Here is a 16860-nt window from a genome sequence, read left to right as displayed (position 1 = left end):
GGAGTACAAAAGTTTGATATGCCAAATTGAGAACTGTAGCAGGGGAATTACGCAAGTTCAAAAGAATACATTGTTACGCCAAAAAAGTAAAATAAAGACTTGGGAAGGAAGAGTACGAAACGACAGATTGAGCGCTTCGTACTCTTCCTTCCCAAGTCTTTATTTTACTTTTTTGGCGCAACAATGTATTCTTTAGATCCCAACCAACTCGCCCAGCAACAAGTTCTACTCAAGTTCTACGCACGTTCAGTCGGAGACAACCCAGAGTTCATGAGGCTTTCGCGCAGGTAGGTGTTATGAGTGCACTCCAGGAAAGATATGTTGTAAGTTCAACGCCAAAGTATATGTAGGACGATGTCAGAGGGACAATGGTGTTACTTATGACGTAAGAAAAGCGAGAATTAGAAGGTTTTCGCGAGAAGGCCATAACGTTACATTTGTCTGAGCTTAGGGTCATTTGTCATGTACTTGACGTAGTAGTTCTGCGGAACCCGCAAGGTGGAGAGGAGTAATTAATGAAGGGACATCAGACATCCTACGAACGGGTGGATGTCTGATGTCCCTTCATTAATTGCCATGTACTGCACCAGAAACTGACAAGGATAAGGTCATTCTGTAATAATAAATGGTCATCGGCTGTTGTTATGGTAAGGTATAGAATGAAATCGTCTGCGAAAAGCTTTATCTGCGATGATACGTTTTGTGGAAGGTCATTACTGAAAATTAAGAAAAGAAGAGGACCAAGGACACTGCCCTGCAGTACGCCAGACATAACGTCAGAAGGAAGCGATGAGTGGTTATTAACGACAGTGAACTGTTTCCGCAACGACAGAGAGTTTCGGAGTCAAGATAAAGTTAACGAATCCAGTCGGAGTGCGGATGATTTTAGATGAGGCGACAATGAGCGACACGATCAAATACTTTCGAAAAATCCAAGAACACGCAGCCATTGTGCTGTTTGTTATTCATGTCGGAGCATAATTTTGTTGTAAATTCGAGCAACTGAGTGTCACAAGGTAAGCCTTTTCTGAATCCATGCGTTAAAAAAAAGAAGTCGTTTGATTCTAAATGGCGGTATATACGCGATGTTATGATGTGTTCCAATAGTTTACCGCAGATGCAAGCTAAGGAGATGGGCGGTAATTTCCCGGAGAGTACTTGTTATCTCCCTTGAATACAGGGATAATCTTAGCGATCTTCCAGTCCAAGGTTAGTTCACCAGACAACAAGGACTACCTTAAAGATATGGCATAAAATTTGACTTGAAGTTTTTAAGGTATATGTTAGTATTTTTGAGTTAATATTGTCAATACCGGAAGATGTGGATAACTTGAGGTTATTTATTAAAGACGAAATGCCATCTGCTGAAATTTCTGTTGACTTCATAAAAGGATATTCAAAGTCAGGGACTAAGGGAACACTACAACAAACTTCCTGTGCAAAAACAGATGTGAAAAAATTGTTAAATGCTACTGGACAATCAGCGTCAGACAGAGGGCTTTTGTCATCATCATGTAGCACAACATTGCGCCCAGTGGTATCTGGGTATATAACTTGCCAGAATTTTCTGGGGTTATTGATTAGAAGAGAGGGCAGGTTACGTGAAAAATATTTGTCGTTGGCTGGGCATAGCTCTATGCAGTAAGATTTTAGAAAATCACTGTATGCCGCCCAAGATGAGGCTTGACTGTCCCTCCTGGCTGCCCTATACAGACGCTTCTTCTTGTTTCTTAATGTTCGAAGGTCTTTCGCAAACGAAGGATTAGGCCCATCAGTCGATATAGAAAATTTTCGGCACGTAACTTTCTACCAGTCCGGTTAATTCTTGCTTAAAAAATTCAAGCCGTCATTCACCGATTTTAATTTAGTTAAGGTATAGTTGAAATTCTTCATTGAAAAAGATAACGCTACGTCAGTGATAAGAGCGGCGCCCTGCTCTACCAAGATCGGCTGACCTTGAACGGTGGGCGATAAAGAAGTAATAGAATCGAACGAAAATAACTCTTACGCTATACCGGCCCGAATATTCAACCACTCAGGGGAGCCACAGGACTCGCATGTTACACAGGCTACGAAGATTTACACGTCGAGTTCCACGGAGTCGATTCCAGGAGCCGTTTCTGTTCATCGATCACCGTGCGCTCGTCCGTCCGAGTTGTACAGCTACCGAAAATAGCGGAAGGCGGTGCTTCACGATGAAGGGTGGAAAATAATGATGGAACAACGAAATTTATTTTTAGAAAACGTGGTTTATAGGTGGTCTCTCTTGTGGGGACGTTCGACCTTCTCGCTTCGCCTGACGTTCGCCTTGTCCGCACGGTTCGTGGCGCATATCATGAAGTTCGGGTTCCCCGCGTTACGCATACGTGATGGCGGGAGTGGGTACGCAGCTACGACAAGCAGTGGCGTAGCCAGATCTCTCTCTCTCTCTCCTTCTCTTTTGAGGGGCAGGGGGGTTGGGGGGAAGACACTCACTTGACCAGGGCGGGAACGGGAAGCAAGGTGGGAGGAGAGCTGGTAAGGCTACTAACGCAAATTTCGGGGAGAGGGGTGGGGGCACGTGCCCCTGCCTACCATTCTAGTACACTGTACCCTGGCTACGCCACTGACGACGAGGGATGGAGCGAACGTTTCGATGCGGGTGCAACCTGATGGCGTGGATACTCAGGCGCGGGAGGAACTTGCTTCCCTCTTTTCGGCTTCGTAACGGCGTCGCACGCTCGTCGGAGCCCTCCGCGGGGCTAACCTTGTTGAAGGCTTCCCGTTCGTCTCTGGGGCGCGGCACCGGCGTGGACAAACGTGATCGTTCGAACGTTTTTTTCCGTTTGCGGTTGTGCACTCGCGAACGGTTTAGTCCCTGTAGTGTTCAGCATGGGTGAACATTATTCGCTCGGCCTCCTTGCACAAGGAGTCGACCCCCACTCGATTGCTAGGCGTGTTCCATTCCTTGAATTTCGGCTGTTTGGCTTATATCGTAGCATAAAAGGCGCGGCACATTTGTGGCGCTTATACTTGCCCGGTTTGCAAAGAAAAAATGGCGAATGTGCCTTCGTCTGTGCCCTTCGTAATGTTCTCATCGTAACCTCCCAGCGAAACCGTACCTCGAAGGTCACGACCATTCTAAAGGCAGCGCACTTGTTGAGACGCGGACGAATACTAAACGACACAAACACGAGCGCTGAGACAGCGCTCGTGCTCCTGTGATGTACAGTGTTCGTCTGTGTTTCAGACAAGTATTTGAACGAGTAAAGACAAGCCGCGAAAGACAAGGACTGAAGAAGGACACAAACGACAGGACCGGCGCCCCTTGAGGTTTTTTTTCAGGCGCCGGTCCTGTCGTTTGTGTCCTTCAGTCGCTCTCTCTTGCGCCTTGCCTTTACTCATTCAAGCATGACCAACTAGCCCAAGCAAGAGTTTTACTTACTCAAACAAGTGTGTTGCCTTTACAATGATCGCGGACGACCAACTAGACCACCTCCTAATCGAAGGCCATCCTTTGCAGTACAGCAAACGACGGAAACCCCCACGTGACTCCACAGAAGCCACGTTTTAGAAATCGTGCACTTACCAAAAGATATCTAGACGAAGGCAACTCACAATTTTTTTTCTTGAGAACCAGGCGAGTATATAAGGATGTCAAGTGTTATACATTGAACGATACGGACAATAAAAAATGCAATCTTGCTGCGAAATATGTGAAAGAATAGAACAGCAGTAAGCGCAAGACCTTTCTATTATGTGCACGAAAAAACGCACATCTCCATGCACGTTCTTTTTATTGTGCGCAATGAAAGAAGCGATAAGCGTTGGCAGATCTGATGCGCCGTGGAGCCTCGACGGATCGTTGAGGACGCGCAGAGGCCTCATGACGAATATGCCAAACGGTATACGCTAAGCGGTAGAGATCACCTCCCCGTGGGCAAGCGAATTAGGGACATTGAAAATGGGGGAAATTCATTTCACGAGCACGAAGAGGAATGCTCAACCAGCAGTTTCATGTGTTCGTAATAAATGTCAGCTGGAACTTTGAACGATTGCCGCGGACAGAACATGAAGAGAAAATACACGCAAATTCACGGAGTGTCTCGTCCTATCGTATTGGTTTCACTTGACCGTTATCACTACTATACCGCTATGCATACGAAGTGGCACAGATTCAACCGCGATTTCCTTTGTGTTCTTACGAAAGCCAGATTCGTCTTTAGATAACTTGCTTGGCAATTAGAGGGACGCTGGGTTGTCTCTTCATTATTATCTGCTATTGCAATTAAATTGTTTGCCCATCGTTCGACTGTTGTCGTATAGCACCTATAGATAGCGCAGTCATCATTTGCACTTGGGTGGTACGGAGGGATGGACACGAAGTAACACGCACCTCAATTTGGTGCGATATCTCAGCTGATTACAAAATGACGCTAACTATTTCATTGCTGAGTTTATTTCATACGTCTATAACGCGAATATGAAGCGCACTGACCTTTGAAGCCACGGCAGTCTGTGAAATCATTATAGCGCTGACATTTAGTCAATCGCTGAATTAATGAATTACTGAATTTCGTTGCTGCATTTTAGAGCAGGCGTGTCGCGTGTCTTCGCCGAGGCTTGACGTAAGTGGGCGAGGTATTAATGTTCACACGTCCGTATGGCTGCGTTGCTTATTAGCCGAATAGTGCGCTTAGGTGATTAATCAAATTGGATTCGCGGGTCAACGCTGGGTACGATTTCTAGGAACGTGCAAAATTTCTATTGACGCACGTAATTGTCAGTACGTGCGTCAATTGGTTATTCTAGTAATGCTGGTTTTTCAACTGTATGTCATTTAAACCGTAACGCACCAATCTCACTTAATCTGAAGGCAACACCAAAGCGCATTTAGTGAACAAATGTTCACTAGTCGCTTCAAAGCTATAGAAGGTTAGTCTTGTGACCTTACAGCCACCTGTCGACATAATCGTGCTAAAGAACTGGAATAACGTTTTGTGCCAGAGGAGATGTTCAAGAACGTCGAGTGATATAAAAAAAAAAAATAGTAGCTGCATTCGCACACGTACGCGGCTTGAAGCGAAAGCAGTTGACCTAATGACGGACTGCAGGGCTAATACAGTGATCGAATACTGGTGACCACCTTATTGTTAAGGTAGTCAAGGCTTTGAGTATTCTGATTTGCCGCACTGAAAAACGAAAACACAAAACAGCATCCGTCCTGTGTGCTTCATCTGTGTTTCCGTTTTTCAGCGCTGTAAGTCCGTCAGGATTAAGTTATTACCATTTCTAGGAGTAGACAATGCAGAGTTTGCCGTTCTATGGAAAACCAACTTCATATATATTATTATAGTGAAAATGACTGCCGTTTGCTACTGTCGTATCGCCGTCCATTTGCCAGTGAAAGAGCTCGCGGTGTTTGGGAGTCGAGCGGTTTTTGCCAATACTGTTTCGCACCGTTCTGCACTTGCCTTGCATTCGGTGGAGGTGCTGGGTATCGATATGCGGCATCTCTTGCGCCAGTGCGCAAGTGCTCGTACGTTACATTCGGTCGTGCCCGCAGTGCCAACGTCGCAAGATACCTCCTAAGCGCACTTCCAGTCCACAACAGCCTCAGCTAATGCCATGCCCTGCTTAGCCTTTCGATCCCGTCGGCATCGACTTGTTTTGGTTCCGTCCCTGCACAACTACTGCCGGACAGCTTTGGACAATTGCTGCCGTATAACTACTGACGCGGTCCGCGGAAACAACGGCTCTGCCAGCGGCCACAGTCAGCGACATATGATCACCCTTACTGAGCGAAGAGGACGTGTGTTTTGGTCTATAGTCATAAAGACGGCTGACTATTCCGACTGTGACCGCGTCCTGACTTTAATGACTTAAGTCTAAGGCAGAGCCCCGCAGGCGACCACCGGCTTTCTTGCCATTCTTCCCCTTGTATATGGGCGCAAGCCTTCAACCACACTGGACAATAGTGAACTTTACATTATAGGGGGCGCGAGAGGCCTGCGTTCCGCTGGCGTAATAAAGCCGCTTGGCTCCCGTCTAAACCTACAGAGATTCCGTACGGCCCGACGCATTCGAGTGTGCACAACTGTCTCAAGCTTCCCGCAACGTTGAGGAATGCCCCAAGTTCACCAGTCTCTTCACGACCGCCGATCAATTCGGCACAAGAAATCCCGTCGTGATGATCACCACCCACCTTGTTGCTTTGTCCAATGCTGTCTAACTGTGTGACTATGGATTCAGTTATTCCGTCTAGTCTTTTATCCCAACTCATGCACAAGTGTCAAACCGACAGCACTTGCTGTTGGTCTAGTTGGTACTTGACGAGTAATAAGAAATTTAGCAACAAAACACGACCACAGAGATGGGAGGATATAAAACGCTCGCTCTGTCTTTATGTCCTCGACCCCCCCCCCCCTCTCTGTAATCGTGTTTTGACGATAAATTCGTTATTATTTACGAAATCGGCGTTGTGGCGCATGCGTCGCCTGTGAACGTCGAGCCACCATCATGCCACCTACGGACAAGTGCCATTATAGCCGCGAAACAGTACATGTGCAGTGCCTGAATCCCTACTAGGAACGATCATACTGTCTTTCCAGTCGCCAGGCTGGTTATTTTTTTCTTTTCCTCCTTGGTGAGGGCGGAATGATTGCAGTGAAGACGAATGCCGTGTTGGGTGTGCAGCAGCATCGCCATCAGTCTCCCGCCGTTGCGGACAGACTTCGTCATATGTGGTTCCTCGACCGGGTTAGCTTTTTTTTTTTTTTTAGGCGAAGCTTTCGTTTCGAACGCTACTGGACTTTCCTGATTGTGGCTGCTGCTGCTGCTGCCGCCACTTGAGAAAACCAGCGAAAAAAAATTGAGGCGCAAACACGAAAGAAGGAAGAGACATTGTCTGTTTGCGTCTGAAATTTTTTCGCTGGCTTTCTCAAGTGTCAGTCTGAACCCACTGACCCAGCAAGCAGCACGTAAGCTTCTGCTGCTGCTGCTGCTGCTGCTGCTGCTGACCTGCCGAACAACTTAATTACTTTCTCGACGGTGGTATTGATCCTCGGTCTCCCAGCACAACAGCCCGATGCTCTGACCGGTATGCCACAATCGCACGTATATTGCTATCGTGCCAACGCCAACTAGCGCTTTGAGAAGAACGTCGTAAACGCGTGCTTCGCACTGCATAGCACCGGCACGTGAAAGCCCACGAGGGCGCGCGTCAGTTTCTTCTACGCCAAGCACGCCGCAACGAAATGGGGAAACTTGCAGCATTGGATTGCCAGCTTCGGGAAGGTTTCGCTTCACATAGATTCCAAGATGTGCGTTGAATATGCGTAATCTATTTTATTTTATACCCGGCTGTGCACCGCTCAACGCTTGCAATGCATGACTATACCAAAAGACACTGTTATATGTATGAATCAACGGGAACCGAACCCGAATCAAACCTGTACCGATAAACATGATAAAGGTTACTCGTTCCGGAACAAAATGGTTCAAACATATACATGTTGCCAAAAGACTCAATAAAGGCATTTGGCTAGACAAAACAACGTTCCTGACGCAGTCGACCCGCCTTACAAGCAGCCTGTTCGACTCGCACTTCGTGCCGAAAATTGTCGACCCATAGGACTAGAGGCTTGTAATTGCAAAAATGAACACCCCCGTGCTGAGTTTCATGGCGGAAGTGCTTTTCGAGGATCTCCGAGCAAATGTCCTTCGTGTTTGCAACTTTACGGTTTGGTCGATAGTTTAGAAAAATCAAACAGCTGCAAAAGAAAAAGAAAGCTTGACTACGCTTTAACTAACAAATAATTGAAAGGCCCCTCCCCGGTTTGGGCATTGTAAGCAAAAAAAAGAAAAGAAAAAGAAAAAAGGAGGCGCGTGTGTACACCACGCGCTGATGATCGTGCGCGCAAAATATCAAACCGCAGAGCGGAAACGGCTGACATTTCAAACGAAGGCCCGTGCGTCTTTATCCTCGAGGGAGCTTCGCTTCCTGCCGGAGAATTAGAGGTCACGCGCATAAGTATCTCTACGTGCCAGCATTGCTTGCAACGTCACCGATTAAAGCATGTGGCTTCGGTAAATTATCCAATACAGACTGCACAGAACCATCACTGGAAGTACGCCGTGCAAGGGGAAAAAAAATAAAGAAAAGCAAGGTGTGGGTGAGGGGGGGGGGTCAAGGAGATGGCGCTTGTGGCTTAACGTAACGAGGTCCCTCGGCTCCGACATGGGAGAAGGCAGGAAAAAAGTGTCGCTTTGCGGATGCTAGTCGAGGCAAAGGGAGAGTGCTTTAAAGTTGCCAGTGACGATCGCCTCCTGCAGCAAGGCAACGCGACGTTTCAATTTCTTGTCTCCTCTAACAATGAAGCAATTTGAGAAAGAAAAGAAAGTGGCTGAAACTCTCGAAGATGATCGTCAATGTCAGCGATAGCTTTCTTGTGTTCCATGCTGCACGTCCCTGTGTCATCCACGCATCACGAAAACCATGCGGCAAATCAGCAGACACACGAAGTGGCCATCTCACTGCCAGCCACATTGCCAAATGGCATTGTGGTTGACAATGGCACTGCGTTAGCATTGAACGACATAGTAATGATTAGTACTGCGATGGCGCCTGTGTGGGTTGCTTTTTGTATGCAGATTTCGCAGGCACGAACACGAAACGTGGTCCAGCATCGCCATCTCAGAAAAGTTGACAGTCACTTTAGCATAAGCTAAAGAGGATGAAGGCGAAAGCCTCTGCGCTCACGAGACATTCATTAATTTACCTGACATTCTGATTCGACTGCGTTGTTACTTCCTATTACTTTTCTCCCACCAAAGGTCGCGGGTTCGAGTGCCTTAATTAACTCTACGTTAACTAACTGTGCCTTAGTTAACCTCTCCTTCATTAGCACCAAAGGTCGTGGGTTCGACTTCCCACAAAAGGCCGTGAGTTCGAGTGCCTTAATTAACTGCATGTTAATTAACTGTGTCTTAACTGACTTCGCTCTAACACCAAAGGTCGTGGGTTCGACACCCACAAATGGCCGTGGGCCAATAGAACGACACGTTCAGTGTCGTATACTGCCCAAAAAATGGTAGGACGTTTGGGTCTGCAGGCTACCGTGTCTCGCCAGGAGAGATGTTAAAAAAAAAGAAAGAAAACACGGAAAAAGAGTCTGATTTCTTAAACGGTTCAATGCCTTCTTCTTACTCTTTAGTTTATTTTCCTTTTATTTACACGTCTGCACTATCTTGCAAAAAATATATAACTAACGTGCATTCTCTTGTTCCTTTTTCTTTCTTACACCTGACCAGCAAATGCAAGGAGCAATCAGCATCTTTGCGGCGGGAGTCGCCGTGTCTATGTGTAAGCACTCGTTTGTTTAGTGTGTCTCTTACAGCGCCGCAACGATCCCTGCCACAGCTGTGACGTTAATTTATTTCTCTGACAACATTTTCTTAATGCCATTACTACGTATTTCTTGCTTCCTGTCTGCGTTTGTCTCGCGTACACAGTGGTTGGCTCAAAATTTACGCTGCAGGAACAGCCTAAATATCCCCCGTTTATTTTTTTGTCTTGCTTTGTTTTTTATTTAACTTTAAACGAACGAATAAAAAACTGGCCACCATATCCACTGAATGTTCGTTTCCACAGAATTTACCGGGCCAGTTTATTTATTTATTTATTTATTTATTTATTTATTTATTTATTTATTTATTCACTGCCCCTATGCTTCGTCCGCGTTCTTGACATGAAGTCGAGTTGCATATTGAATGATCCTGTTATTCCCCGAAATTCGACTTGGCCGCTGCCCTGTAAAGAGCAAAATACAAAGCCTATCGTTCCCTTACAGCATTTCACATGCCGCTTGTGTGGAGCTGCGTGGCCATCGGTTTCGCTGGCACCCTTTACACTGCGATGGTGAGCTCGTCGTTCTCTTTTTCGGATGCTTCCTGCTACTTATCATTGCAGCCATTTTTATTAATTACCAAGTTCCTTAAGCCGAGAGAAACATTTAGCTACATACATTTTGGGTTGCGCGAAGCCAGAAACGCCTGCTTTGAAATTCCCACACCTCCTGCGCTTCCCGTTCCTTAATGTTCAAGCAGGCCCAATAAAGCATGCAGGGCACTTCACATTGCTCACTTCCTAGCGAGTCTCTGCGTTTTCACGTTCACGTTAATTATGTTGACCTAAATTTTTTGTCGAGACGCAGCGCGTAAATTTGCCATTTACTATACACCAACCGTGCCTGAAAGTTTCATTTCGGGCATTAGACGTGGCGTTGATGATGTGATCCCGGTGCACGCACGCACGCACGCACGCACGCACCAATACGCATGCTCACACTCGCGCGCATGCGCAGAAGAAGCACGAGTGGTCGTACCGCGATGCATGCGCAAACACATGCACATGAACGCATGTGCGCGAAAGCGCCCTCTGGCTGGCGTATGTACGTGCCAAGCCCGCACGCGCAGGGTGGTCTCCGTGCTGTGGTATGGGCTGACGCCGTGCAGGGCGTGCTCATCCTCGTCTGCCCGCTAACCATCCTGGTGAAGATCCTGTACGACTCCGTCTACGATGCCTCGGCCAACGCGTCAGCGGCCAGGCGCCCCTTCAGCGACATCGACATAAAGCCGTACATCTTCCGGTGAGCCTCGCAACGCTTATTGTTTCGGTGCTCGTGGATGCGGTGCTGGCCGAAAAAACCAGTGCTGCGGCGGTCTAGTCTAACAAGCCTCACACAAATCGCTTTTGCAAGCAATTAAACCAGCATAACGAGTCGAAAAAAAGAGAGACAAATGAAGCACTCTCTTTTGTAAATTAAGATAGACTTCGCGCCGGCATGATCGTGCATCTGTGAATGACAAACAAACGTGTAACTGTATTTTTCGTAGAACGCACATTTCAACAAAGTTTGTTGTTGGGCTAGTTAGTACACGGTATTTATAGAACGAAAACAGCGTACTCTTGTTGTAGTTCGCGCTGTTTTTGTTCTAAATAGCAGGTTTCGTATTGGTGTGCGCTGTTAGAATTACTGATTAATTTTTTATTCGTATTTCTCGTCGGGCTCTTATCAGCTATTACGTCGCTTAAGTGTGTTGTGAAACTGACATGTGGTACTAAAAAAAAGCTTTTATTTTCATGCATAGTTTAGTTTAAGATTTCAATCTGTAAAGAAAAAAGGAAAAGAAAGGGATAAACATATTTCTAGCTGAACCACCATTCCAAATGTAATGACAACACGTGTATTTTTATACAAGGTCCTCACATTATTACGCAGACTAATCGGATATCAAAGTTACGGTGCATAAATGCCCTTTCTAACTCAACAAAGCTCGAAAACCGTTCAACGTCAAGGAAAGTTAGAACAGCTTGATCACTTTTATTCCTCGCTATGGAGAGTACATTGCCAAAAAACAATGAAATGTTGCTTGAGAGAAAACTCAAAGTTAATCAATGTAGTAATCAACTAATTAATAATTGGTTTTGATGAACTATAACCAATCAAAACTTCGCTTCAGCCTATCGAAAACGCTATACTATGGGCATTGCGTGGCGTTGCCCACGTTTAAATAGAAATTTTGAAGCATCAGACTTAGCGTATTGAAAAATTGCAGCAGCACCCATTTCATGATGACCGTCCACAGTAATGCGTTAGCATTGAATCAATACAGCGACACAACGTATTGCCACCGCCGAAACGAGTTATGTGTGCGGCGTGCACGACTACTCTTTGGCGCTTCGATGATGATGATGATGATGATGATGATGATTTAATGGCACCTCTTTTGAAATGGGGCGGGGACAAATAATCACCCAGTAGGCACGATTTAATCAGGTATGCTATACGTGTTTTTTTATCTAGCATTTTTACATACATCACCTTAATATCTTTTTTCCCCCTCAAAACTTCCCTATCTTGTACCGCTACCATGCCTGTAACATATCCGGCCGTATCAATCTCTTCCTTGCTTTTTTTCTACCAACACTCCGACCGTCTCTTGCTTATATCGACTGCTGACCGGTTGATGCTTCCGCCCACGTTAAGTTCAAGTGCTTCTGAAAGGTGCATGTGTACATTACCTACTAGTCTCACTGGGTGAACCGCTTCGCATTCTATTAGGATGTGCTGAGTGGTCTCCTGATCCTTGCTGCAGTATAGACATATCTCATCTTGTTGCTTATATTTGCTCCGGTATGTTTTTGTCCTCAGGCAACCAGCACGAGCCTCAAATAGCAAGTCACCGCCCTTTGTGTTATCGTACATAATTTCCATTCTAATTTGTTTCTTCCCATTATTGTACACCTTCGTGGTCTTTTCTGTTTTCATTCTTTGCATCCAATTCGCTGTCTCGGTTTCTCTCACTTTCGCTCTGAAATTCTGATGACTCCTCGCTCTCTGCTTACACTTTCAGTTATCCTGTACTTGGATGCTAACTTTCCTGACCTCTTCCTCCATTATCTCTCCACGCTTTTCAGGTATATGTATACTTGTGCACTTTAGTCGACCATTTATTTTGAGCCTCTCTTCAAAACTAACTTTGCTCTGCGCTTCTCTGACATCAAAAGATGCCCAACCCATGTCATCCTGCACTGCCTCAATTGGGGTTTCGCCGTGGGCTCCCAAAGCCAACCGGCGTACCGACCTTTGGTTCACTTCCAACCCCGACAAGATATCGATTTTAAGCACAGGATGGCGTTTTCTAACGCTAGCGCTGGCACCATTACTCCTTTCCGGATTCATCGCACCACCTCATATTTATTGTGGCCCCGAAGTGATCTACATTTCATTATTTCTGCATTCCGCTCCCCCTTTATTTTCAGAGTACCTTGGTGGGTGCTTGAGTAAGTATTTCCTTCGATCATGTATACGCCGAGGTATCTATATTGCTTGGGACTATGGGTGTGACTTGGTGTTGAATCGACACCACGTAAAGACACTCGGCGCCATCTAGCGCTGCCACCGAGAAGCCTGCCCGTGGCCTCCGAAATGCACGGCGCGCCAGTGCGTGCTAACGCTGAGAAACGCGTTAAGCGGGAGACACATGGTGCGATTTTTCGTGCGATCTGTCGTACGGCGCGTCGTGTGCGACTTGCCGCATGCGGCGATTCGGGACACATGGTACGAATGACCGAGCGGCGGGTAGCTCCGCCCAGAACCGGCGCCCCTGCGTGGAAGCTCGGAATGCTGCGTAACTTCGAACGGAAAGTGAAAGCAAACGTATTTGCACAGCTCTCTTGTTTGAAACAAACGATGGCAATATAAACACGCCTATGCAAGCACTGTAGACGTGTTTCCGCAAGGCCGCGTCAGCAGTAACGGCTCCTTTGACAGCCGCCGATGGCTATAGGAGCCGGCAGGCACAGCTCGCTCGGCCATCGAATCCGACACCGGTGGCGCTTGTGACACGATCGCTTGCAGCTCGTATAACGAAGCGTCTATGTTAGTCGGCACAACGTGTACACAGTTATCGTACGCTTAATTTGCAGCACATTTGATTTCATTGGCGCCGACGGAAGCGAACGAGCATGCCAGGCGAGCTTGCGATCGCTGGGAGACTGTGTAGGCCTAGCTCGCCGGCCGGCTATCCGAGGACGAGGGCCCATGCCGATGCGTCCGCAGCTCGTAATAAAGCGCCTAAATTCATCAGCACAATCAATGCCTGAACATTTATGTTTCTCTTAAGTGAAAATACGGTTAGTTTTCTCGGTGCCGTTAGTAGCGATGAGTAAACACGCCAGTCAGGCGAGCCGCTTCGTATAGACGATTGCTGGCGCATCTGCGCTGACCGCGTCCGATTGCAAATCACGCCAACTATTTACTATATCGCACAACGTTTCATAACATGCACTCTTTCGAGGCCACTTTATTCTATCAGTTATTTCGTGTCAGAAACAAATTGCAGCTTATTTATGTGCCGCCGTCACCGGCGAAAAAGGCCTTCGTTTCGACCAGGGAGAAAAAAAAAAAAAAAATAGACATGATCGGAGCGGCGAGGCGCTTGCTCGCCGGCCCCGCCCCGTCGGGTCTACGTGGCCGTGACGTTCGCGCTACCGGCGCTGTCATTGGCTGCGGCCGCCCGACCGATGCGGCAGTCGCACGACAATATTCAGCGAGTTGGTCGCATGCGGGGCGTGCGATTCGGCGCCGCGTGCGGCGGATTTGGTTGAAAACCTGTTGAGTGCGGCTGCCGATGCGAATGGTCGTACGACCGATCGCACCCAAAATCGCACCATGTGTCTCCCGCTTTATGCCCAGCAACAGGGCTCCTCTCACGCGCTTCTTTCCGGAGGCGCTACCTCATCTGGTGGCACTGCCGAAAAGTCCACACGTAGCCTCCGAGACGAGAAGCGCGGCGCGCCGGTGGCTGCGGACGCTGAGAATTGTGCCCTCGCTTACCGCATGCTCAGTGACACATAGTGCCCAAGTTGGCAAGAGGTTTATTGAAGAGCTGCACACACCCAGTGCGTTCATTGCACAGCTCGCTGAAGCGTTGGCGTGAAAGGCGTTCATTGAAAAGCGGAACATATACCCCGTGCATTTGTGGCGCAGCCTACTAATGCGTCGGGTTGCTTTCCTTGAGGAACCCATGTGATGTGGGCTCGATTCCTCTAAGCACGGTATAAATTTAAGGAATCTTATTTTTCGTCGTTCTAGAGCGGCACATTCCCAGTGGCAAACACCTTGTTGCCCAAGCTGGCGTCAGAGACGTGCATTGAAGAGCGCCACACATCTGCTGGCACATACCCAGTGATCCCAGTCGGCATCAAACAGTCAATGATTGAAGACGAGCACCGAACGAGTGGCACTGTAGTTAGAAATTAGTATGGCAATCTGGAAGAAGCCAACGGAAGCCACGAAGAAGTGAATGCGGGCGCTTGAGACGAACCTACATGGAAGCTCTCGGCCCTCGAAACGGAACACGGCTGAGCTAGCGCTGCCAGGCTGGTCATAGTGTGTACAGGTTCAACCTGAGGCACAACACGGACCGAACCAGTGCTGCCAGATCAGCCGGGACGAGACTGGCGTGTCCTGCGGTGAACCAGTGTTCCATACCAGAGCTGAGGTGCGGACCAGACAGAACAGGTCGGTGCTGTTCCTGCGGTGAATGAGCGTTCGAGCCTGGCTGTAGGAGGTGACCCTGGTCGAGAGTGCGGTGTTCGGGCGAGCCACGTGTAAGGGTGCAGCACAACTGGCCTGCTGGGGTCGTGGCCGCGGTGCCGCGTTGCTGTCAGCGTAGGCCAGCTATGCTGTCGTGTGAGTAGTTCAGGGTCTGCTGGTGCACTGACCGCCTGTGAGATTTCGTCGTAGAAACTGCGCTGCAAGTCTGCAAGCGCCGACGCGCCCCACATTATCGGCAAGTACTGTGAGTGACCATCTTACGAAGATATTCATTAAGGCTCATCGCCTCGTAAGTAAGGACATGTGCTGTAACAACTCGCTTGAACTGTGGACTGCGCGGACCGTTATAGAAATAGTTCATTGTCTTGTTGCCTCACCGTAAGTGTAATTGTTGCTGTCTGTTGTTCATAAATGGTCGTCTTGTCTGTGACTTTGCTACCTGTATCTGAGTCCATGGGCCCACGAACCATCACACGCACGTACCCAGTACTTCAAGTCGGCGTCGAAGAGTTTCTTCGAGCAGCGGTATGACCTACCTAGTCCCGCATCTACAGTGACCCACGTCCGCGTGAAAGACGTTCGTTGAAGAGATGCACGTATGTACACAATGGCACATACGCAGTGACCCAAGTTGGTCCGAGTGTTGGTTTCTAACCCTGTTCCCTTAACACAGGGGGCCGATGGGTTACCCGTTCGATCACAGACTAGCCAGTGGCCCAGGTAGGCGGGAAAGCCGTTAGATACATAGGTTCACAGCCCCCGGAAAGTGCGTAAAGTGCCCCAAGATTGCTAACGCATTAAAATGATCCGTTGGGCTTTGTAGAGTTAATGGAGAAGTTAGCCCTTCTCTTGCATATGCGTTACTTTCTTCTATCGCCTCGTTCCGCTCTGTAGTGTAGTAAACATACGCGCAGGGCGAGCCTGGACTTCACCACCGACGAGAACGTGTGGGCGTGCTCAGTGGGCCTGCTGTCGGGCCACATCTACCGGATGGGCATGGATCAGATGGTGGTGCAGCGGTATGCAGCTGCCAGGTCGCTGCCAGAAGCGCAGAGGTAGGCTTTCCTGGCACACTTTTTGATAGCGATAGCTCTGTACTGCGATTGCGTTCACAGGCAAGTAGGCGCGCGTCTACCGGAGTGATACCATTCACGATATCCCTGCGTCCGAGCCCCTTTGCCCTGTGGTTGAAAAATCGCTTGTACGCATAAACGGGTTCATAATGTAAGTGGCAAAAGGTTTGTGTGATACAAACAAAATTACGCCATGACTATTGAAAATGGGACAGAAAAAGAACAACCACAAACGATACTATTGTACCGACTCTCAACTTATATGTAGAACTTTTTGTGCGATATTGATCATTTTTCTGTTGCGCTCTTTGATTTGTTTAAGCAGCGACCAATGGCTTCAAATTCGCTCAATAAAATTTGGCATTCGTGCCTCGGATTCAGATTTCATGTTCATTAAAAGAAACAACGTTGGTTATTGTGCTTGAACAGTATTGTACCGTTTACGAGCGGCCTACAAATGCGCACAAGCGCATTTACTGACGTTAATATAACCGCTTTTATGAACACTAACGGGACAGATTTTGAAGCTCGGAAATTCATCGCAGGACGGTGATGGCAGGAAGCGTGCTACTGGTGGTATCTACCACCTTCCTGGCAGTCGTGGCCATGGCTCTGGTCTACTGGTACCGCGATTGCGACCCTATACTATCTGGCACCATCCACAAGATCGAACAGGTAAGAAA

General features: G+C 47.8%; 1 protein-coding gene across 2 annotated transcripts in view; it reads left to right on the top strand.

Annotated features, from left to right (window-relative positions):
• Positions 1–16860, top strand: part of LOC126542401 (sodium-coupled monocarboxylate transporter 1-like) — a 57799-nt gene that overhangs the window by 21864 nt on the left and 19075 nt on the right. For both annotated transcript variants that reach the window (XM_050189460.3, XM_050189459.3), the window contains exons 3-7: positions 9292–9343; positions 9831–9898; positions 10456–10628; positions 16019–16159; positions 16723–16852. In XM_050189460.3, the coding sequence (XP_050045417.1) occupies positions 9292–9343; positions 9831–9898; positions 10456–10628; positions 16019–16159; positions 16723–16852 (564 nt within the window). The remainder of the gene's footprint in view (positions 1–9291; positions 9344–9830; positions 9899–10455; positions 10629–16018; positions 16160–16722; positions 16853–16860) is intronic.

Source organism: Dermacentor andersoni, chromosome 2, assembly GCF_023375885.2.
Source record: "Dermacentor andersoni chromosome 2, qqDerAnde1_hic_scaffold, whole genome shotgun sequence".
NCBI classification, from domain to species: domain Eukaryota; kingdom Metazoa; phylum Arthropoda; class Arachnida; order Ixodida; family Ixodidae; genus Dermacentor; species Dermacentor andersoni.
This window is presented reverse-complemented; position numbering and strand designations above follow the sequence as displayed.